Genomic DNA, 23746 nt, shown 5'->3' with positions numbered 1-23746 from the left:
TTCCCAGGGAAATGCTCTCTGCTTGTTGAGGACTGAAACTCGCCCCATTTCCAATCAGCACAGAAAAGTTCAGTTGCCTTTCCATACATCTGAAGAGTACCAGACTGGGGTAGGTTATGGCAGGTGAAGAAGGGAAAGCAAACAGATCCATGTACAAAATGGGGGGTGGGGGATTTCCCAGAACTGTCCCTGCACCCACATGCTACTAGTGAAAGGACACCAGTACAACCAGGAGCGCCAGGGGCTGAGCATAAAAAGGGATGCCCCACTAGAGGCGATACTCGCAGATGTAATACATGCGCCTTTCACAGTCATTGTCCCACCATTTCCCATCATCCGAGCTGAGGGAGACGCAGTTCTCACGGGTACTGCCATTGGGTTGGGTCACCAGGTGGTCTTGGTACCAGTCAAAGACAGAGACACGCTGGCCATTCTCAAAAAGCCATAACCCTTCAGAACGCCGGTCATGGATGCCCACCCAGGCTGGCCAGTTGTAGGGCTGAAAAGCATCATAGAGGTAGCGGCGCAGGACAGCCAGCTCAGTATCATCCACTGGCATGGCCAAATGCCCTCCTCTGGCCTCACAGAGTTTTTGGGCTCCGTCATAGACCTCAAAGTGCTTGAAGATCAGGAAGCACTTGCTCTGAGTGCGCCGGCCCCGCAAGCAACCTAGGTTGGGGCAAAGATGATGATGATTAGTAGTAACAGTGGTTTTGTATTTTATCACCAGCTGCAGAATGCATGGAGGTATATAGAACACAAGGGGCCAAATCCCTGCCCTATGAACTTCCATAGTTAATAAAAAATGTTTGATCGTTTGTTTATTTTATTTATTTATTTGCTAGGTTTATCTCCTGTCTTTCTTGTTATTTTTATTTATTAAACAAATTTGTATGGCCACCCAATTCACACGTTCTTCATAAGAGTACAAGGCTTTCCTTTTATCCCCACAACAGCAACCCTGTGAAATAGGTTGGGCAGAGAGAGGATGACCAGGCCCAATTCAGCCAGTGACTTTCTGTAGCTAATGGTGAACCTAAACCTGTGTTTCCACAATCAGTCCTAGTCCAATATTTCACCACTGCACCACGCTGCAGCACAGCGGACACAACAGCAGGGGAATGACCTTGAAAACCATCCTCTTCGTTCTTCTCTCAGCTCAATTCATGCGCAGACTTTGGCTAACCCTTCCTCAGCCTGAATAACCTTTTGTTTGATCCTTTTGTCTTCTGCAGACAGCAATGATCAGCAGGCCCTGAGCAGTATATTACACTGGGCTCTTTCAATAGGACCTCAGCTATATGTAAAAGAGATGAGCTTTCCCTTTTGGAGGGATTTGGCAACTGGTAACTTCAGAGGCTGAAATCAGCTCTCAGAGTGACCTCCAAAGATTCTGGACAGTGTCCTCTCATTCCCTGGAGGCTGTAGATCAAAGACACTTGTGCTTCTGGGGGTCTGGGCCCAGCCCAACTATCTTTCGTTTATTGTTGCTTGGATTAGTTTCATGCAAACTGCTAGTTTTCCTCAACCCTGGGCTTTTAAGTGTTGAATTGTAATTCACATGCTATAGAACAGTGTTTCTTAACCCTGGCAACTTTAAGACATGTGGACTTCAACTCCCAGAATTCCCCAGCTAGCATGGCTGGCTGGGGAATTCTGGGAGTTGAAATCCACACACTTAAAGTTGCTGAGGTTGAGAAACATTGCTATAGAAGAAGAAAAAAACGGCTGATTCCACTCCCCTTTTCCATCCTCACCATCTATGCGTCCAAGTTCTTTCTGGTTGTGTGTGGCAACTTCATTCAGAGAAGCAAGTGACTCGTGAGCCTCAGCCAGGCCCCTCTTCAATTCATCCAAGCCTTGGGAGAACTGTGACACTCGCACATCCATGTGATAGAACTGCACGTTGAGACGGTGGACGGCTGCATCGAGACTGTTCAGTCGTGAGACTGTTTGTGCATCAGGAGGAACAGGGAGAAAAAGAAGACAGCAATTACTCTACCACTTTTAAGGACCTGAAAAACAAGAGATATTAGAGCTGTCCTATCTAGAGAAAAAAACAAATCAGGAGTGAATCAGAATGCAAAAATAAGGGAGACGGCCAGGGCCACTGAAGAAGGGTGGAAGTTTGGGAAAAGGGATTGGATCTTCTTAAAGAATTCAGAGATCCGATGAGGAACTTTTATGCACCAGATTAAACCCCAGGCCAGATCCAGTTTTCTAAAATCCAAATAGATGCTTATCGGGGGGGGGGGGGAGAATCACTCTCTGGATCCAACCAAATACTGTCCTGCTGGTGATCTACTTTCCAAGATAACATTGGACAAAGAGTAGACAAAGTGTCTATGATCACCCAGCGCTAGCAAGGCTAAATGGTCTGTAAGGAAGCTTTGGATAGCATGGTTGAAAACTCTGCAAAAATCAAATACATAATCAGAAAATGGGGGAAACCCAATCGCAGTACACCAGAAATGGGGGAAGGGGGTACATAGCAAGAAGAGGAAGTGGCATAAGGATAGCTGGTTTCAGGAAGTACATTAGCAACTCTTGAGTAGTTTCTGGGCCAGGTATGTGAATTTACATTTTAACTTTCCTTGATATAACATTAATTTCAGCCTCCATTGGAAAACTGCCATGGCCACATGACAAGTCTGTAGACTTTACCAAGTTCAGCTAGAGATTCCACAGACACATCCACCTAGTTCTTTTGGCAATGACACCAAAGCAGTTTGGTATTGCCTTCTTCCAGGACTTTTTTTTTTTTTTTACTTCCCAGTCTATTTCTGGCAGTCTCCCATCCAAATACTAATTATACCCCTGCTTAGGTTTGCAGAGGGTCAGCTAGGTGGGCCAATTCCTTACCTATAAAAAACTTCTGGCACTTCACTTGCCCCATGCTATACTTGTAGCACAATGTGGGTGGGCACCTACCCAGAAGCTTCCACCCTTCATTTGTGCAATTGAATGGCAAAGTGTGACCCTTAGCTCAAAAATTACTGCATACCCTGATACACAATCTACTGCCACATAATTTATCTGTGAAAATTATCTGCACTAATTTTTGAAGGGAGGTGGCTACATTCAAAGCTTTTCGGGGCCGCATCCCTATACTAAGCCATAATTTGATTTGTTTGGTTTATGGCTTAGCATGTTCAAGTCAGCCAACTGTGGTTTCTTCAGTAAACCAGAGTCAAATGAACTATGGCTGATTGTGAAATGTGAAGCTGGTCATAAGCTTTATTAATGCTAAATCATAGTTCCAGATTTACTAGAATACACCTCAGGTTCTTGCACTCTGTCTTTCTCTCTCCTCTTACAAAGCTGCCAGAAAGAAATCCCTACAGTGAGGTTAGAATAGGACAGAGGTCCAAATCCCCCCTCATCCATGAAAGCCCACACAACAATTGGGATATTCACTCTCTCTCCACCTAACCTACTTCCCTGGGTTGCTGTGAGAATAATATGGTCAGATAATGTGACCCAGGATAACAGGAACCATACACATCATCTTGGGATTTAAATGAAGTACTGTAATAATGCTAGCCTGCCATGCAGGGATGTAGTTAGAATTATTGAGCTAATATTGGTGAAATGCTTTCAAGACTCACGCATACTAATTATGGGCTGGGTTCACAGCCAGTTATTTGTATTTTGCAAAAAAAAATAAACCCTTATAGATTATTTGACAGTTGAATGCAAAGGTGTGTTCACGGGGTTTCTATCAGCTGTGATTGAAGGGTGAACAAAAACTCAGATGTACGTTAATGTTTTATAAAAAGGCGGTATCAAGACCCTGGGAGGAAGTCTGAGCAGAAATAAGATAGGAGATAATGCCTTTTTTTATCATTATATTCCCATAACTTTCATTCAGCTATTAAGTCTCTGTAGCATTCAGAGTTAAAATTTGCTTCTGATACAACTAAGCATCGTGTGTGTGTGTGTGTGTGTGCTCCTTTCATGCCCAGTGAGAAATCCATAGAAATCTATAACAAGTGAATCTCCCATGGAGGATAATCCTTCCCTTGTTTTAAAAAAGAAAAAAAAAAGCTAAGTAGCTATATCCACACCCCTTTCACATATACTGCATACTCCTTTTAAAAAAATAGTTAAAAATACAAAAAATTGTATTAACACACTACTGAGTGTTATTTTTTTCCTGCTGGTAGTGGATATGTGGGGCACTTTGTTAGGGTTACCAGATCTGGCCTTCAAAAATCTGGATGATCTCAAGGTGGCACCAGTGAGGTACAGAAAGCACTTTTCTTTGTTCCATTTAGTGGGATTTTTGGCAGCTCAGATCTGATGGCCCATGGTTTGTGCATGTTTTGTGTGTGTTGTATAGAGGAAAGGCACAGCATGAGCCGAAATGTTGAAGAGCTTAACCCCTTAACCCTCTTTATACACAAATTCACCCATGGGTTGCTTTCCACACACACATACAGACAGACATAAAGAAAGCAGCTGCTGATGATAACTTTAAACACAAACACATGGCCCGAGGCAAAATGATTAAAAAGCCTGTCCTGGGGAACAACTATGGGCACAGAAAGGAAGAGAGAGGCCCCTTTGCTCAAAATTCAAGCCTCTGATGCCTTTCATTTAAAAATACTGAGACAAAATGACACATAATTTATTCTTAAGGGTAGCTTGTTCCTAGAATACAATCCAAGAAATTGTACTGTAGCCCACAGCTGAATGCAGCTCTTGAACTGGTATTTTCAACCTGCAGAAACCCCTCTAGCTGTACCACCGGATTTCAGTTTTTTTACAGTTCTGAGGCAGCAGACCCACAAAACTGATACATAAGCTTAAAATGGGCTTAGCAGCACTTTTTTTCCCTAGGAAAAAATCAATCTCACTCAGAAACCACAAGAAATCTCTGCCCCTGCTGAGCTCTATGGTCCATTTTGTGGTATTGCTCTACCTGTAGCCCCCACCCACCCCCACCCAACAGTTAAACTCACATCCACCACAAATAGCAGCCCACACTTGGGCATCAAAATTCTCACTTCTGGCATAAAGAATGCTGCAGTTGATCTGGATATTAGAATAAAGCTTGTTTATGATGGGGAAGAAAGCAATCACTACATTTCAGGCAGGAAGGATGGAAACCCAATGTTTGTTTCTTCTGGCAAAAAGTTTTAGCTGGAAAATGGGGGCTAGATTGGTAAAATCGTTATTCTTTTGACATCAACTGCTTTTATCTACAACTTTCTCTAGCTGCTTTTATAAACCCCACTGAAGTTATAAACACACGCTTTAAGAGTTTGGAACCACTGATGGGGAAAAGTTAAGGGAGAAGATAGAAGTTTGGGGTAGGGAAACAGTTAAACGCCTGCTCTCTTCCTGCCCTCTAAATCAACATTTTATGCTGAAAGAAGCAGCCTTCTGGGTTTTGTTCATCAACGGGTCCTCTTAGTATGGATAGTTCTGTCTTTTAAACATGTACCATGTCAAAACATTTGCACTTTCAGCCAATGATGTCTGAAATCAGGGACAGCTCTGAGATCAGTGTGTATTAGCAACTGCCAGTCTAGGGTCATGGGGCTTGTAGAATTCCTTGGGCTGCAAGTAACAACTAAACACAACAAAAATCTGAGCTGCAAAACAGAAACTCAGAAAATGCCCATGATTGAGATATATTACTTTATGTCGCAGGCCGAATTCAGACAGCAGGCAGATGATAAAGACATCTAGAACTGCCATGGATTAGAGAGTTGATGGCAACTATATGAGCTGTTCATCTGTTGTCCAATACAGCCTCATTCTGGTTTTTGCTGAAGTGAGCATCCATAGATACCTCTTCTGCAATTTATCTACAAGCACAGGGACTTGCAGTTTCATTGTACCACTCTGAGGTTATTTCATAGATCTTTAGAGTCAGAAGGGATCTTCAAGGGCATCCAGTCCAATCCTTACTCAAGACCAGAATCTTGCATCTGCAGTGTCAGGGAAAGATTGCTCTGCCTCAACCAGCTGCTCAGCTCAGCCTCTTTCCTTAGCTTAGCCATGGAGATTCACTACCTTCTGAGGGATTCTTTCAAACAGCACATCATTAGGAAAAGTTTTCTGAAGGTTAACTGAAAGCTGCTTTTTTATTTATCATTTCTATCATTAGTTTTATTTATTTATTTCTCAAATTTATCACCGCCCATCTCCTAAAAGGGACTCTGGGCAGTTTACAATAAAACATAAATAAAAATATAAAACACTATAATACATAATACAATATAATAAAAACCTCAAGTATTTTTAGTTCTACCCTCTGGAGTAGTACATCTTTTCCATCTTCTACAGAATGATCTTTAAGATATTTGAAGACTGCTATCATGCTGCCTCTTAATCTTCTCTTCTCCAGGTTAAATATGCATTTTTTATGCTCTTTTACATAGACATGCTCCATGGCAAGATTGTCCCATCCACATTACAAAAAGATGTCATGGTAAAATGATAATCTGTAATAAAGGATTTTTTTCCCCTTAGATTTTATTTGCCTTCTGTATCTATGTATCACATAGTGTCATGTATCCCATTTCAATGTTCTGTTAACATTGTAACATTTCACATGTCAACTTCTTTCCCGTGTTCCTTCACCCTCCAGGGTTTTTCCATTCCTCCGCCCTCTGTTGTTTAACAGCGCTGGAATGTGTGTTTGGGTTTGCGCTCCTGTTCAAGGTTACTTTCCCAGGCGCGTGTAACGGCTCCTAGCACCTGGGAGGGGGTGCACACTGACGGGTGATTGGGGTGGGACTGGCTTACAGGCAAAGCTTTTAAGTTTGTATTTGGCGCGCTTTTGCTCATTCTCAGCTTTCTCTGTATTTGCATACTATTCCTTTAATAAATCAGTTATCTTTAAACCCGAGCTTGTGAGACTGAGTATTTGGGATTAGGCAACCATTACATAAAGCTGAGAATCAATTTCAATCATCTTCCGCTAGCCCCATCCAAACCTTGGATAAGAGGGAATGCTAGCGATGACCGACCATCCGCCTCGCGCGAGTGAAGGGAGCGAGGAAGAGCTAGAGGCGGCAAGGACCCGGCCAGCTCTAACTTCGAGAGCGCAAAGAGCAGCACGTCGGGAGATGCGGGATGTCCAATTGGATGAGTTACTGATATCCATGCAAGAGAGCCTGAGGAGTGAACACAAAACTGTAATGGAGAGGGCAACGGGGAGGGGGTCTCCACAACTATCCTGGGAGCCCGAAATCCCCTTGTCACCGAGGGTGGTGGTAACCAACCAACCCCTTGAAGAGCCGGTCACTCCTGCTCGTATGAAAGCACTCGAGGACAAAATGAATCTAATAGTGACAATCCTGAAGGATCTCCCCAGGGGTGCAGAGCCAAGTCAGGAAGATTGGGAGGAAGAGCCGTCACAAATGGCTTACCCCAGGCACAGCACCCTACCACCCAGGGGAAGAAGCACGACCCGAGCATCCCGTCAGGTGGGGGGGCGAGAGGCAAGACCTCCTAGAGATCGGGCACCCCTGGGGGCTCGGCGTACCCTGACGTTTACGGAGCCGCCACAGCCAGCTGAGCCGGTAAGAAACTTCCCACCGTTTGGAGTGAAGTTCGATGGAGATCCCACTACGCTCTCCTTCTTTATCACTAATGCTAAGCATTATATGGAGGATTGGGGCCGAAGCTTTCGTTCGGAACACGGCAAAATCAATTTTATTGCCAATAAACTGAGAGGGAGGGCAGCCGATTGGTATGTGCAACTGTGCCAAACCAAGGCAACAGAGTTAGAGGACTTCGATGACTTTTTGTGGGCGCTTAAACAGCATTTCGAAGACCCTCTAGCCCAAGAGACAGCCAAGAACTCCCTGAGGAAACTCTACCAAGGGTCCCTCACAGTTGCCAATTATGCGCTGGAATTTAAAGCTTTATCAGGGAAGGTGGAAGATTGGTCTGAGCCAACTTTAATTGAAATGTTTAAGCAGGGGCTAGAACCAGAAATCCTCCATTGGGCACTAGGAAGAGACGACCCTAAGACGCTATACGGATGGATTAAGTTGGTGGGCAGCGCAGAAAATGCCCTGCAGACCTATGCCCATACTAAAGAGCTTAGACAATCCCGACTTGCCAGAGGAGCGCGCACGACTGGACTTGCCAGCCGCCCCAAACCAAGAGCCTGGGAAGAGGAAAGGGAACGACGATTTTCCAAAGGTCAATGCCTGAGATGTGGAAAAGAAGGGCATCGCGCCACTTCGTGCCCTAGACGCCATCCAGAAGAACGGCAGACGAAACCTGCAGTGAAGTCGCCTGCTATGCCGCGGAAACTGAAAGCTGCCGTCGCCGAATTGGACCCACCAGAACTGCCATTCGGGGAAGAGGAAGAAGAATTGCAATTTGAACAGCCGGCGGGAAAAGCCTACCACCTGCCCTGAAAGGTGCCCTAGGGCAGGTGGAAGAAACCGGGCATGACCACGATTCGGTGAGTGGAAACTTCCCTACACTGACTGTAAAAGTTAAACTGGGATCAAAAACCAAAACTGTGGAAGTTTGGGCCATGCTCGACTCGGGCTGCTCCCGTTCCCTAATGCACCCTGATGTCGTAGCGGCTCTGGAACTGTCCACGTTTCCTTTGCCAAGACCTATGATCTTCACCCAATTGGATGGAACTATGGCGGGAGGGAAAGCAGTCACTCATTCCACGGGACTGGTTGCCTTGCAGATGGGTTCCCATCGGGAAAAACTGCCATTTGTTGTAGCTCCAGTGGGGGGTCCTCTGGTTATTTTAGGTATGCCCTGGTTTGTACAACAAAATCCTTTCATCAACTGGCTACATAGAACTGTGACTTTTGCAGATGGATTTTACAAAGTACCCGAAAAGGATCTCCTAGACGACATGGAGGGTGGAGGGGTAGCGTACACTACTGTACAAACACTTCAACCTCTTGAGGGACTACCCAGTCAATATCAGGATCTAGCCGATATATTTGGGGAAAAGGAAGCAGATCGCTTGCCACCCCACCGAAAAACAGACTGTGCCATTGAATTCTTACCTAATGTAAAGTTACCTCACCCAAAAATATACCTCATGTCTCCCAAAGAGCTCACTACGCTAAGGGAGTTCATTGACAAAAACCTGGCTAGGGGTTTCATTGAACCTGCAAATTCCCCTGTAGGAGCTCCTGTCCTATTCAGACCAAAAAAGGATGGGTCATTGAGGCTTTGTACCGATTTTCGCGGGCTCAATGCGGTCTCAATATTAAATAAATATCCTTTGCCCCTGATCAAAGATATGTTATCACATCTGGCCAGAGGCAAACTCTTCTCAAAACTGGATTTGAGAGAAGCCTATTTTCGTATTCGCATAAGGGAGGGGGATGAGTGGAAAACAGCATTTAACTGTCCTCTCGGGGCTTTCCAATACAAAGTCTTACCCTTTGGTTTATCGGGGGCACCTGGGGTTTTTATGCAACTAATCAATGAGGTCTTGCATGACCACCTATTTAAGGGGGTACTGGTGTATTTGGATGATGTATTGATTTATACTGAAACCATGTCAGAACATATTCACTTGGTGCATCAGGTGCTGACTAAATTGAAAAAAGCAGAGTTGTATGCTAAACTGTCCAAATGTGCCTTCCATCAGTCACAAATTGATTATCTAGGATATAGAATTTCCGCCAAAGGCATTGAAATGGACCCTGCTAAAGTAGAAGCCATTGTGGCATCGGAGCCCCCCCGTACCAGGAGACAATTACAAAGTTTCCTTGGATTCGCCAATTTCTATCGGGCATTCGCCCAAAATTTTGCTGAAATCGCCCTCCCCCTCACTGAACTGTTGAAAACCAAGGCGCAGGGGGATACGCGACGTTCAAAAAACCCAGGAGTGCTCCTTAAATGGACTCCAACCTGTCAACAGGCATTCGAAGCACTCAAACACATCTTCACCACTGAACCAATTTTACAGCATCCAGACCCTGCCAAACCATTCGTTGTACAAGTGGATGCTTCTGATTTCTCAATCGGAGCACTCCTACTGCAATCTGACCAATCTGGCGCCTTGAAACCCTGTGCTTACCTCTCCCGCAAGTTCACCGAAACAGAGAGGCGATGGCATGTTTGGGAAAAAGAGGCTTTTGCTGTAAAAACTGCTTTGGAGACTTGGCGACACTTATTAGAAGGGACTTCAAACCCTTTTGAAGTCTGGACTGACCATAAGAACCTGGAGGCACTAAGCACCAGCCGTAAACTCAGCCCCAAACAGCTTCGCTGGGCTGAGTTTTTCAGCCGCTTTGACTTCACCCTTAAATTCATCCCAGGCAAGAAAAACTTTTTAGCTGATGCGCTCTCCCGCCGACCCCAAGATGCGGGCCCAGGGCCAACAGTCCAAGGTACCGTCTGGACCGAAAAACAATTGAGTTTGGCAGCGGTGACACGCAGTCAGGCGCGAGCGCATCAAACGCAAACTCCAGCCGCCCCGCCTCCCAGCCGCTCGCCGCGCTTCCCAGTTCCATCGGATTTGCAACAAAAGTTGCTCCTCCACCTTAAAACTGACACTTGGTTACAAACAAATAAAAACATTGTAACTTTCACCGACGATTTTGCTTGGCGCAACGATCGTCTCTATGTGCCTGAGGCTTTGCGTAAAACAATCCTCCAGCGCTGCCACGATGACAAGCTGGCTGGGCATTTTGGTTATTTAAAAACACTCCACCTCGTGCGGCGGCAATTCTGGTGGCCAACGTTGCTCAAAGACCTTAAAGCCTATGTCACAGCATGCCCCGTTTGTGCAGCAACTAAGCGCAAACCAGGCAAACCTCAGGGTCTCCTACAACCTGTCGCCACCCCATCAGTCCCCTGGCAAGACATATCCATGGACTTTATCGTTGACCTACCCCCCAGTCAACGAAAAACCGTCATTTGGGTGGTCAAAGATTTTTTCTCGAAACAAGCCCATTTCATTCCATGCGCTTCTATCCCCACCGCGCAACAACTGGCACGCCTCTTCCTCATTCACGTGTACCGCCTTCACACATAGCTATGCATAACTGCAGTTAAAATAAAGTCAGGTCTCCCTCAGGTTATGTTTAATGTCATGGACATGTCCACATAGTTTTCTTGACAACCATATGGAAGTGGGTGGCCTGTCTTCTTCAAGTTTGCATTTTACTTCTCAGTCCAGCTTCTAGTCCTGCTACTCCCAGTTGGTCTCTCACCCAATTTATTGAGGTTCAAGAAAAAGTCTAGAATGGCAATATAAGGTCATACTTTCCTTGCAGCTGTGAGTTGTGGTATGTATGCCATACATTTTATTTTAAAACAAATGCTTATGCACAGCTATGACAAATTTACCTTTAAATTTTTTTTGTTTTTTTTAAAGAAAGCAAAGTGATATGGCAATAATCTCCTGCAGCTGCATTGCTGTACTGTGTCTTGATTCATGTGCTCTACCCATAGTTAAAATGTATTTAAAATCAACATCCCAGCAGAGCTGTACAGATATGCATGCATTTACTGGACTTTTTTTTTTTTAGAGCAACCTGAAACAGCAGCGTGAACTCCCATTTCTCCTGCCTCCTAGCATGTATGTCCTACACAAGAATGAAGCACAGTCGACCTTCAAACGTCTCTCAGCAGTTACAGCCGTTGCCTCACTATATATTGATGTGTGGTGCTTGATTGCATTAAAAATACAGAGGATGCTGTGTTGTACTTCTTCCGCACACTGCCAACCAAGTTGCAATTGCAGTTCTAAAAAAAGAAATACCAGCATGGCAGTATCTCAGAAACAAAAGGGGTTCGAATGCTGGGGAAAAAAGGTACTGGAATACTATCACATCCCTGCCTTTCTTGTTCATCCTCACAGGCATTTAGCTGGTTCTTGTGAAACAAGCAGGTCTTATTCTTAGAGAGATACCAAAACTCTTGACTACTGTTGTGATTTTGAACCTAGAGAGGTGCAGGCCCTTTTGGCAGTAAAGTGCTCATGTGGATTTTTAGCCCAAAGCTCAGTTTTTCATAAAGTGGAAGGAAGAGTGATGGTAGGTTTACTGTTGCTTCCAAGGCAAGGCCAGAGAAATCAGATCTATGCAAAGCATTGATTTGAGCAAAATGTTATTGGCTTCTGTGCCTGAAGACAAGGGAGAAACCAGAAAGTAAGTGATGGCTTTGAAAAAGAACAAAACATTTATCATTTGGAGGCATAAGGCAAATGCAAGGGGAAGCTTGAAAAAGTGGATGTGTTTAGTTTCTCATAACAGCTGCTAAGGGAGGACACAGTAGCAGTTCTCACATCAGTTCATGGTTCAGCTGAGATGCAAAGCTGGCTCTCTTTGGAATAAACCCAGTGATTCTGCAGAGGATGTCTAAATAAATAATGCTATTCAATCCCCTATTTAATAAAAAGAAAGAGCTCACATTGAAGCTGCAGAATTGTAGAACTGCTTTTCCCAATCTGATGCTAATGTTTCAGACTGGAGGACAACTGTCGCATTTCCCCCTAGCATACTATAGCCTTTGCTACGGATGATGGAGCCATTACAGTCAATGTTCACACCAACGAGGAATGTGATTGTCCTGAAGCCCCATCAGACCCTGCCTTTGCACCAAGCTGGCAACTTTGCTGGGTTTCCACAACTTTGCTACCTCTCTTTGGCAGCCAAGCTGGTTTTCCTCTAGCCCAGCTGTAGCGCAGCTCCAATCTCAAAATAACCTTCTTATGATTGGCAATGCTGGAGCTCTGCAGGGCTTGGGAGCAAGCCATCTTCTAATTTACTGTAAGTGCAGCCTTACCTCACCTGCCACCTCCCAATCTTGAGTACAGGAGTCCACAACTTCTGTTAGCTCAAGGGCTGTACCTGACTTTGCAATGGCATGCCAAGGACCATACTCCAAAAGTGGATGTGGCCAGGGCCTATTCTGGAAGAGGACTTCAAAAATTTTAAACAGTGGAATGGGTGTCTTAACAACCATGAAGTTTGAAGCACCCATTTTGCCCCATAGATCTCCCAGACCCCAAAAGATGCACAAAGACGACCCAAATGTTTAGACCTACCTGTTCTGGATGGGTTTGGGGTGCCACAGAAGGGATGGTGGTGGTACAGGAGCATCTGGAAGTGGGGTGGAGGGTCAAAAAGATCAAGATGGTGGCTACAATCACACAATCAAAGTCCCGCCCCCTTTCATGCATCACAATGCAGTTAAAGAAGGCACAGGGCTTTGATCACACAGTTGCAGCTGCTGCCTTGATATTTTTGCCGCATCCCCTGCAGACACCCCTGCTAGTGAGCCACCTGCAGCCTCTCAGCCACACTTTTACACTTTACTCCAATAAATTTCAACGGCAACTTTTACAGTATTAATGAATCCAATCTCCATCCTTCTAGCCAGTTTTACAAGCCCTATACAAAATGCTCAGCTACATAAATAATGGATATCAAACTCTTGACTCATCCTACTTCCCATCACTGGGCTCAAGTGAAACATTCTATCACCCATCATCCAAACAACCATATGCTGTAGGCTCTATAGTAAAATCTATATCCATGGTTACAACCACCAAGAAAAGCATCTGGCTGCACAACAATGGTGTCCTGCTATGGCCACAGTTTCCAGTGGGAACTTATAGGCAAGAAGAATTACCTCTTGATACTCAGGCAGCTTTCTTCTTACACCAACAGCTAAGGTGTTGTTGTTTTTAATCAAAATACAGTAACCAAACACACTCACCCCTTGGTTTCTGTGTGTTGCAAGACTGAGGAGAAATTGTTACTCCAGGAGCTGCAGTAGCTCAGAGGGTGGGGCACCACCTGAGTCCCGCTTTATGCATTCTCTGATTGGCTGACTAGCAGGAGCACTGATTGGCTCATGGTAATCCCCGCCTTTCTCAGTGTCCCATAGATGACTCTGAAGGTGAAACTTTGCTGGATTAAATATAAAGCCCACAAGCAGCAGTGACTGGTGCTTATCACACAAGTGGGATCTGCAACACAATGTTACAGCACAGAGTCCTCATTATTCCCACTCTCTTCATTCCCCTCCCCATTTTCCATTTCTTTCCTCGACAGTCAGCCAAAATTCTGTGGCCCCTGAGCACAGTCCAACCAAGCCATTTTGGGGACCTGGGTTCTTGGGGAATTTTTCTCCTCAAAGTTTTCTGTAACTCCGCAAATCTCAGAGTACCCCAAACTTGGCAATAGTGCTCTCTTATTTGTGAATGTCACTGTTTTGGTTGCCTGGCAACAGCACTGTCTGCCTCAACTCCTAAAATAAAGGGAACTAGACAACTCGTGACCCACTGGGTCGTCATTTTAGAGGTATTTCCTTACCAGATTCCTCAATGCCTTCAACAAGGGCAGAGCTTCTAATGTACTGCCTTCACTGCAAAAGTTCTTACAAATTCAGGGAGATATTCAGAGATGTCTCTACCTTGGAAATAGCCCATGTTGTCCTAACAGTCAGAAATCACGCTGAGACGAGGAGTAGGTCTCTAGTGTTTATTACTGCTACATTAAACAGAATCCTAACAAACTGAAGAAGCGTGGGAAAAAGCCAGACAGATAAACCCCAAAAGCTAAGGCGGGTCTGATCTGTGTCTCTTTGAATGGCCGCTTAATTCCTCAGTACTACGCCTGCGTTTTCCCCCCTGGATAGAGGCCCCCTCCTGCTCGCCATCCTTACTCATGACACATGTCATTCATACTGAACTGTATAGACCAGTCAAACATCAGGAGTTGACCACAGGAAATGTTTTATGACATTTTGTATTATGTCATAAAATGTTTTATAAAATTTGCCAAATTTTAATTCCACAGGAGTCATGGGTCCTGAATTTTGGATGCATTCTGTAAGTTAGCCCATCTGAGGTGCATTGGTTCAAAATTTGTTGACCAATGACGCACAGTTTTGCCCAGTTAAAGTTTACAAACAGACACGAGCGTTTTAGTAGTACATGGATGCTGCTGCTCCTAAACATGGAAGTTCCATTTCATTGCAACAGTTAACAGAGCTTATCTTCCATTAACATACCGCATCCTCTTTAAAAAGCCACCCGAGAGAAGTCTGTTACATCCTCTGGGACAAAATACACTGAAGATTCCCTTTGAAAGGAAGGATGTTTTAGCCAAAAGCGGTGATCTCACTGCTCAGCATTACTCACACACATAAGTGAAGCTATCCTCCCCTTCCTGAGATGGGGCTGCTGTAGTTGGCAGCCACGGCTGGGTGGGCTGGAGAACCTCTTCCTCAAGTTCTTCCTGCTCGGTCTCTTTGTCCAGGTCCTCCTTCCCATCTGGCTCCTTCACTTCCATCAACATCACCTCCTGTGCATCCTCTTGGTCAGTCATTTCGGACAACTCCAGGACTTCTTCCAGATGCTTCAGAAAAAGTGATCCACAAGGAAAGTTACAGAGGTGGGACACTGCATTCCCCTCTTGGAAATCTGAGAGGGGCACAAGTGAAAGCTAATGGCGGCTGTTCCTCAACTTGTGTATTGTTTTTTTTTTTTTTCAAACACACAGACATACACATTTCATTCCTTTTTTCCCCCTTTCTCTCCCCCCACCCCAGCCTTTTTCCTCTCTCTCCCAACTACATTCATGGGAGCAGGGCCGCAACTAGGGTCTGTGTCACCTGGGGCAAACATGGATTCCGTGCCCATTTTGGTGCCCCCCCCAGCACTCATTTTGGTGCCCCCCCTCCCAGTTGCAGCCCTGCATAGGAGGGTGGGTGGAACAGAACAGAAGGAAAAAACTCCAGGAAAAAATACAGAGTTTCTTCCTTTTTACAGTGTTTTTTGTTTCTCCTGGGTCACTGTTCAGGCTTAGGGGGAGGGAGGAAGGAAGGATGGTTGGGTAGTTGGATGGATGGTAAGAGAGGAAGGGAGGAAGGAAGGAAGGAAGGAAGGAAGGAAGGAAGGAAGGAAGGAGGAGGTGGAAGAGAGAACTCCCCCATTTTGGGGAGGGAATCTTCATATCATTAGGATTTACAAGCCCTAATGTGAAGCACATAGTTCCATACCTTAATACAAAATCCCAATTTATACTATTTGCAGTTAGTACATTTACAGCCACTCTTCTATTGATTGTTTCATTTTTTTAGCCCTAAAGTTCTATTTAAAAAGAGAGATGCTGGCACCAGGGTGGATATGTGAATTCACATTTCAATATCCGTTGCTATTCTGCAATTACCATTCTTCTGTTACCATAGCTCTGATCATACTGTTTGCTTTGCACATCTTGTTTTTTTTTTTTAGTTCCTGTCTTTGCTGTAAGTTATTTTTTTCCTAACTAAATCATCTTTCTACATAATGAAAGACCCATTGAGTTAAAGGGGGGGGGAAGGACCATAGCCATTCTCAGCGGATAGTAGACTTATTGACTGCTGGCAGGCCATATGCTAATATATTTGGGTCTGAGACTGGGAAGGCATCATCAATTGGCTGCTATCTCCTCTCCTACATAACCTCTGCCCATTGACTTGCCTTTTCTAGCTAAGCCAACTATCTAGGGCTGTTTTTCTCAACCTTGGCAACTTTAAGGTGTGTGGACTTCAACTCCCAGAATTTCCCAGCCAGCCATGGAGCTTCTGCTGTTGCTTCTCTGTGTTCTTTCCACTATTTTTTTTCCCGTGTAGTTGCTATTCTTTCAAATCCACACACGCACACACACCTGCTGAACTACCTTTAGAGGCTGATTTTGTGAGGTTCAAAAACACTTTTTTCTTCCTGGTCCTTTGCAAAGCTGGAAGAACCATTCTTTTCAGTTGCCATACCCAATAACAATTCAAATTATGGTAGCGCAGATACCCATTTTAAATCAATTGTTTGATATATATGCGGGTGCATCTATTTTTTACAGGGGGGTCCATGGGGGTCAAAAAAGTCAACATGGCAGCCACATCTATGCAATCAGGTCACACTTTTTTTTTGCATGCTTGATACAGGGCATCTGCCATCTTGACTTTTTTGATAAATAAAAGTCAACATGGTGGCATAACTCTGTGATTGAAGCCCTGCCCTTTTTACAGGCGTGTAAAAAGGGCTTGGCTTTGATTGCACACCCAGAACTGCCACTGCGAGTTATCTGAGTCACTGCCTGTGGCTGACCCTGATCTCTATCCTCCCACCTGAGTTTCAACGTTTCTGGATGTAGCTGCTTCCTGGAATTCTATCTGAGATAAGTTGTTAAATTTTCAGCATCCGTTCTTGAGTGTGGAGAACCCTCCTTCCCCTTTACATGAAATCTAGATAAGGCAGAACAGGAGAACTGCCACCCCCCCTTTTTTTTACAAGTAGTTTTGGAGTACGTGGTGCTACTACAAACCCAGTGCTAGAATAACAATTAATAAAAGCATTTTATTTTAGCAAATGTGACAAAATAAATGTTTGGGGAATCAGGTAGCTGAACCCAGTTATGGGAGACAATGTACAAGTGCTAGAAATTAATCAAGCAAACAGACAAACAAAAATGGGGGCAAACATGAGAGTTTAGGTAAATTTACATAATGGAACTAAGCAGTACTGGAAAGAAAGAAATGACCCCTGATGCTTTTGCCTATATTTCCCCTGCCAATTCTATACTTTTAATTCTAGTTCTTCCAGGGCTTTTGGCCAAAGGATTTGAGTTCCAGGAAAAATCTGCTCGTTCAGCCCTTCCCAATACGCTCAGGACCCTGCAGTGGAATAAGAGACTTCTACCTGCCTCCCCCTGCCTGGAAGAAGACAGTAGCTTTTGTGGAAACAGAAAATACTTAAACTCACATATCGCATGCAGATCACCCCGTCCATTACCAGTTTCTCAAACTTGGCAGCTTTAAGACTTGTGGACATCAGCTCCCAGAATTCCCCAGCCAGCTTGCATTACATTATCCGACTTCTATCGGTGCATTTCTGCTATTGATTCATGTAGCAGCATAGACCTGCATTACTTAAGAATTTCAAAATGTGGTTACAAACCACATCTTGCAATTTGTTAAGCACTGGACTATTTTCCATTTTTGCTTTGCTAGGCAGGGGCCAAAACAGAAAACTGACAGTCTATGCTCACTTTTCTTTCTAGGTTGCCAGTTGTGGAAACATTGAGCACCAAGATTTAGAAGCATAACAGGAACATATACCAGAAGTTTAGAAACCACCCTGTTAAAAATGCTAGGTACTTAACCAATTATATTTGTCCAGAAATAAAACAATGAGCATAGGATCAAGAAAATGGATGCAAATGCATGTGAGAGAAAAATTAAGATTTTCTTTGCCCATCAGCTGAAGACCTTAAATCAAGACAGTAACTGAAATATCTTATATTTAAACTGGTTTCAGAGATCCAGACTTTATTCTCATCTTCAGCCATGATGAATGCAACATTGTGGCATCTGCTCAGTTAGCAATCAAGAACAAGACATGGCCCTGTTGATGTTAAAACGTCTTTCTAAAAAGAAAAGGGATGAAAATGCCACTGTTCTGACATCACAGCCTAGCCATTACTAAGTCCTAGATTTTATTATTATTATTACTATTATTATTAGATTATTATATTTTTATGAGTCACACATATACACATACACATACTGTGTGTTTGTGTGTGTGTGTGTATAGTCAATTCAAGGTGGCAAACTTACCTAATACCCCAGCCTCCTATTTTCCCCACAACAACAGCCCTGTGAGGTGGGTTGGGCTAAGAGAGAGCAACTGGCCCAAAGTCACCCAGCTGGTTTTCATGTCTAAGGGAGGCCTGTAACTCACAGTCTCCTGGTTTCTAGGCCAACACCTTCACCACTACTCCAGACTGGCTCTCCTTGAGCGATTAAACATGTGGATTTCAGAAGAGTTCCTGATCAAAAGCAAAAAGGGGTTGTGTGGTGATAGTGAACCAAGTGCAAGAGTTGTTGAACTGGGACAGTCTGAACTCAAGTTGTAAGTTTCTTCCTAAAAATTCAGCAAAAATATGTAAAGCATGGTAATGGTTTATTGAGAGCCAGTTTGGCGTAGTGGTTAAAGGTGCCAGACTAGAAATGGGGAGGCCCTGAGTTCTGGTTCCACCTTAGGCACAAGGCCAGACTCTCTCTCAGCCCTAGAAAGGTAGCAGTGGCAAGCCACTTCCAAAATCTTTCCAAGAAAACTTGTCCAGGAAGTTGCCAGGAGTCAACACTGACTTGAAGTTGTATACAAACACACACACACACACACACAAAGAACTGTAATAGAAAAAACTAAGAAAGAAGAACTAGGAAAGAATTAAAAGAACTGTAACAGAAAGTATTGCGTGATTTTGCGGTGTGGTGTATGTGGACATATTACCCAACACACACAGTGCCACATACAAATACACACACACACACGTAGCAGAGACAACCAGAAAACCAGCAAATCCTTTTGACATGTTAGGAATGATGGAGATCCTTCTTACAGAATTATGATGGGGATCAAGTTGGAAAAAGCCTATACATATTGCTAAACAAACCAAGAAGGAGGACCTATTCAGGGTTACTATTATTAGAAACTTGTCATAGGCCCACACCCCAACCAGAGCCCACTACTGGTCCCTAAACTTACTTCTTCCTCCTCCTTGTTGCTGTAGCTACTATACATCCACCCTCACAAAAAAATATAATCAGTGGTACTAGTGGCAGTATTTTTATTTGCTATGTATTTATATATAAGCACAGTATAAATAACAGTAAGGTTACACTATACTTTAAACATGGTGATTTAGGGAAGGGATAAGGCAGGCTCATGTTTGTAAGTCTATCCACTACAGATAGCAAAAAGAATACAATTACAACCAGTATCTATGTCAATGTTAGGAGCCATCATAATAGCCACTGGTTTAACTTTAGCTTTTATTTATTCAGATTTCACGAAGAAATCTTTGGGCTGCAGCTTGCTGGTAGAACACATTGCTTGTATGCAACAAATACAGATTAAGAAATCTCGAAAAGGATGTATTGATGTTCAATTAACACATGTGGAGGGGGGTATGGAAGTCATGGTTTTGCTTCAGTTCTTGGATGATGGGACCCTCAAAGCAGTCCACAAGTCACCTTCCAGATCCAGTCAGGAGCCGCTCCAGACTTCCAAGAGCCTTGGCAAAGTGTTTTCTAATGTGGCCCTCCCTAGCCCAGCATATCTGGCTTCGGTAGAGGCAGCAATAACACTACTTTCGTCCATTTTAATTCCTTGCATTGTTCTTGATGCAATATGACATCTTCCTGAAATGAGGACTAATTTTTCCACTAAATAATTTATCTTTTTTATGGGAAGCTTGACTTTTAGATTTGCTGAGACTACACTAATGGAAGCAGCCAGATGATGGTTTTGGTCTATTGTTCCTTGGTAGGTGTTGGTCCTATGAAATTCAGAGTGAGCTTCTTTGGGAAGATTTTGGGTATTGCTCTGTAGCAGATTAAAAAAGAGAGCTTCCCATTCTTCATTGGTACCCCCAGAAGTTAGCAGTGGACCATGCCCAAGGCTGTTACATGCTGATGTGAGGCCAATCCTGACACCTCTCAATCTGTAGCATTCTCTGAAGGAGTCCCTAAAACAGGAAGCTGGCTGTCCCAAAGATACAGAGATCAAGTTCATTTTCACCCACCTTCAATTCAAGCCCACTGTTCGGTCTCTTGTGTTTAATCTGAATAGAGGCAACACAGACCCTACTTGATTGTGCAGGCAAGCTGTTTCTCCATGCATTCAGAAATGCTGCAAAACCAACAGTTCCCAATTGCATCTATAGAAACATGCTACTGTATGGTTTCCTTCACAATGTCTTACATTGTTTTCTTGGCAGCAGCATAAAATTGGTTTGTCACTGTCTTTTTCACAGATGTTCTTTTGACTTCCCAATTTCATCCACTGCCCTGGAATTTTCTGGTTGTCTCCCTCCCATCTGAGGACCCCACTTGGCTTTTTTTGAAATCAGTAAGATTAGCTGGGCACTGCCATCTGATGTGGCTCCTTTGCAGTAGCTTGCATAAACCTAAGTCCTATTCCAGTCTTCTTTAACATGCATGGGCCAGAGGCAGGGCTAGCGTGAGAAGTCTCACATAAGCCCATGATACTCATTCATTAAATGAGCAAAATTAGAAATATAAACATGCCTACGGTATTGTAATTTCAGTCCCACCCCACAGGGCTCCTGAATCTTGGTTAGAGATTTACCTATGGTTAAGTGGGTTGTTCATGGAGCGAGAATTGCCAGATGTACAAGCTGGGTTTAGAAAAGGCAGAGGAACTAGAGACCAAATTGCCAATATCCGCTGGATAATGGAAAAAGCCAGGGAGTTTCAGAAAAACATCTATTTCTGTTTTATTGACTATTCTAAAGCCTTTGACTGTGTGGACCATAACAAATTGTGGCAAGTTCTTAGTGGTATGGGGATACCAAGTCATCTTGTCTGCCTCCTGAAGAATCTGTATAACGACCAAGTAGCAACAGTAAGAACAGACCACGGAACAACAGACTGGTTTAAGATTGGGAAAGGAGTACGGCAGGGCTGTATACTCTCACCCTACCTATTCAACTTGTATGCAGAACACATCATGCGACAAGCTGGCCTTGAGGAATCCAAGGCTGGAGTTAAAATCTCTGGAAGAAACATTAATAATCTCAGATATGCAGATGATACCACTTTGATGGCTGAAAGTGAAGAGGAACTGAGGAGCCTTATGATGAAGGTGAAAGAAGAAAGTGCAAAAGCTGGCTTGCAGCTAAACCTCAAAAAAACCAAGATTATGGCAACCAGCTTGATTGATAACTGGCAAATAGAGGGAGAAAATGTAGAAGCAGTGAAAGACTTTGTATTCCTAGGTGCAAAGATTACTGCAGATGCTGACTGCAGTCAGGAAATCAGAAGATGCTTAATCCTTGGAAGAAGAGCAATGACAAATCTCGATAAAATAGTTAAGAGCAGAGACATCACACTGACAACAAAGGCCCGCATAGTTAAAGCAATGGTGTTCCCCGTAGTAACGTATGGCTGCGAGAGCTGGACCATAAGGAAGGCTGAGAGAAGGAAGATCGATGCTTTTGAACTGTGGTGTTGGAGGAAAATTCTGAGAGTGCCTTGGACTGCAAGAAGATCCAACCAGTCCATCCTCCAGGAAATAAAGCCAGACTGCTCACTTGAGGGAATGATATTAAAGGCAAAACTGAAATACTTTGGCCACATCATGAGAAGACAGGACACCCTGGAGAAGATGCTGATGGAGAGTGGAAGGCAAAAGGAAGAGGGGCCGACCAAGGGCAAGATGGATGGATGATATTCTAGAGGTGACGGACTCGTCCCTGGGGGAGCTGGGGGTGTTGACGACCGACAGGAAGCTCTGGCGTGGGCTGGTCCATGAAGTCACGAAGAGTCGGAAGCGACTAAACGAATAAACAACAACAAAGGGAGTTGTCTAAATCTGGAGTACCCATCATTTCTGGTTAAGATTAACCAAAATTTACGGCCAATATCTACTTGTGATTTCAAATTCTTATTCGCGCTCACCAAAAATGGTGGTACCTCTGGCTTGAGATAGAGTGCTTCATCACAGGGAAGCTGTAATCTGTGGTTAAGCAGCTACACAAAAGTTGTGTTGAGATGCATTTGTATGGGAAGTGCTACAGAAATATATTACACTGAAGAGCATGTGTCCTCTCTTTTCATGGGCACTAGTTTTAATTTTCTTCCAAAATAAAATTCTTTGTGTGCATGAGAAAGAGGAGGGAGGGAAGGCTGGCTAGACTCTTCTGTCCATACCATAAGCACATAAACTCCTCCTCTGCCAATCTTCCCAACTTGCTGCCCTCCAAATGTATTGAGACTATAAATCAAAGGAGGGCTTGAAATTGTGGGAGACACCAGGTTAGAGGAATCTGCCCCAGGCTCTTCTCTTGTTTCCTTCACTCCCTAATACGTATATCAGTGTGATCTCCAACATTGTAAATAGGCTTCTTTTTCCAGTTTTTCCTTGCCAAAGGATAATATGTCACCAGGGTTGATCCCAGGTTTAAGGGAATGCTTGTCAAATCGTTCTGTCTCGAACTTAAGTTTGAAAGAAGCGATTCATTGGCAACTGTTCCACAAATACGTGAAGGGGAAGCAAAAGAGCTGCAATTTCCCATTTTTCCTGACAAGGAAAAGAGTTGGCAAAACTGTAACTGGAGAAACTGGGGAGCCAGCATGCCCGGCTCTATTGCCAGATTTTGTAGTAAAGAGACACTTGCCGAGAGGGAAAGTCTGTTACATAAAGTGACCGCATGATTTTTTAAAGATGATTGCCAAGCAAAGATGAAGGAGGTCTTTATGCTGGAGCCATCCAAGTTTATTTTAGGATTGTATGGTTTTTCTTTTTTTTCCCCACTCTAACATCACTCCAGAATCTCCTGGGATGGTTCAATGGTTTCTAAATCATTCCTACTTTTTTCTATGAAAACTATTTAAGCTATTTAAGAAGATTCCAGATTCACTTTTTCTAACAAACAAAGAAGTGCTGTGTGATTGATGTTGGCCCAAGAAGCTCCTAGTTATTGGTCAACAGCCCCCTTGTGGTAAGAGGTCCCAGAGCAAAGAGGAGATTTTCTCACCTTGAGCATCAGAGCTTTTCGTTCTTCTTCGGAGCTGAGCTCATCCCCTTGTCCCTGAGCTACACCCAACAGTGTCCCCAGGAACAGCAGCTGCATCAGAGTCCAAAGCTCCATGGTGTTTCCCTCTCTATCCAGATTTGTTGTCCAGACAATGGAAGGGGATGCCAATTCTCCTGAGTCTGCTCAGATATGAGGAAAGAGTGAGTCCGCTTTTTATTCCTGGAATTCACTGC

At 43.9% G+C, this 23746-nt stretch overlaps 1 protein-coding gene across 1 annotated transcript; it reads right to left on the bottom strand.

Moving 5' to 3' along the window:
* Nucleotides 1–112: 112 nt before the first annotated feature.
* Nucleotides 113–23627, bottom strand: CLEC11A (C-type lectin domain containing 11A). Its single transcript, XM_063302942.1, has 4 exons — nt 23514–23627; nt 15110–15326; nt 1758–1949; nt 113–669 (listed from the first exon to the last, which is right to left on the bottom strand). Exons 1-4 carry the CDS (start codon nt 23625–23627, stop codon nt 269–271), a joined length of 924 nt encoding a protein of 307 aa, XP_063159012.1. The 3' UTR covers nt 113–268.
* Between the last annotated feature and the right edge of the window lie 119 nt (nt 23628–23746).

Source organism: Candoia aspera, chromosome 4 (assembly GCF_035149785.1).
Source record: "Candoia aspera isolate rCanAsp1 chromosome 4, rCanAsp1.hap2, whole genome shotgun sequence".
Lineage (NCBI taxonomy): Eukaryota > Metazoa > Chordata > Lepidosauria > Squamata > Boidae > Candoia > Candoia aspera.
This window is presented reverse-complemented; position numbering and strand designations above follow the sequence as displayed.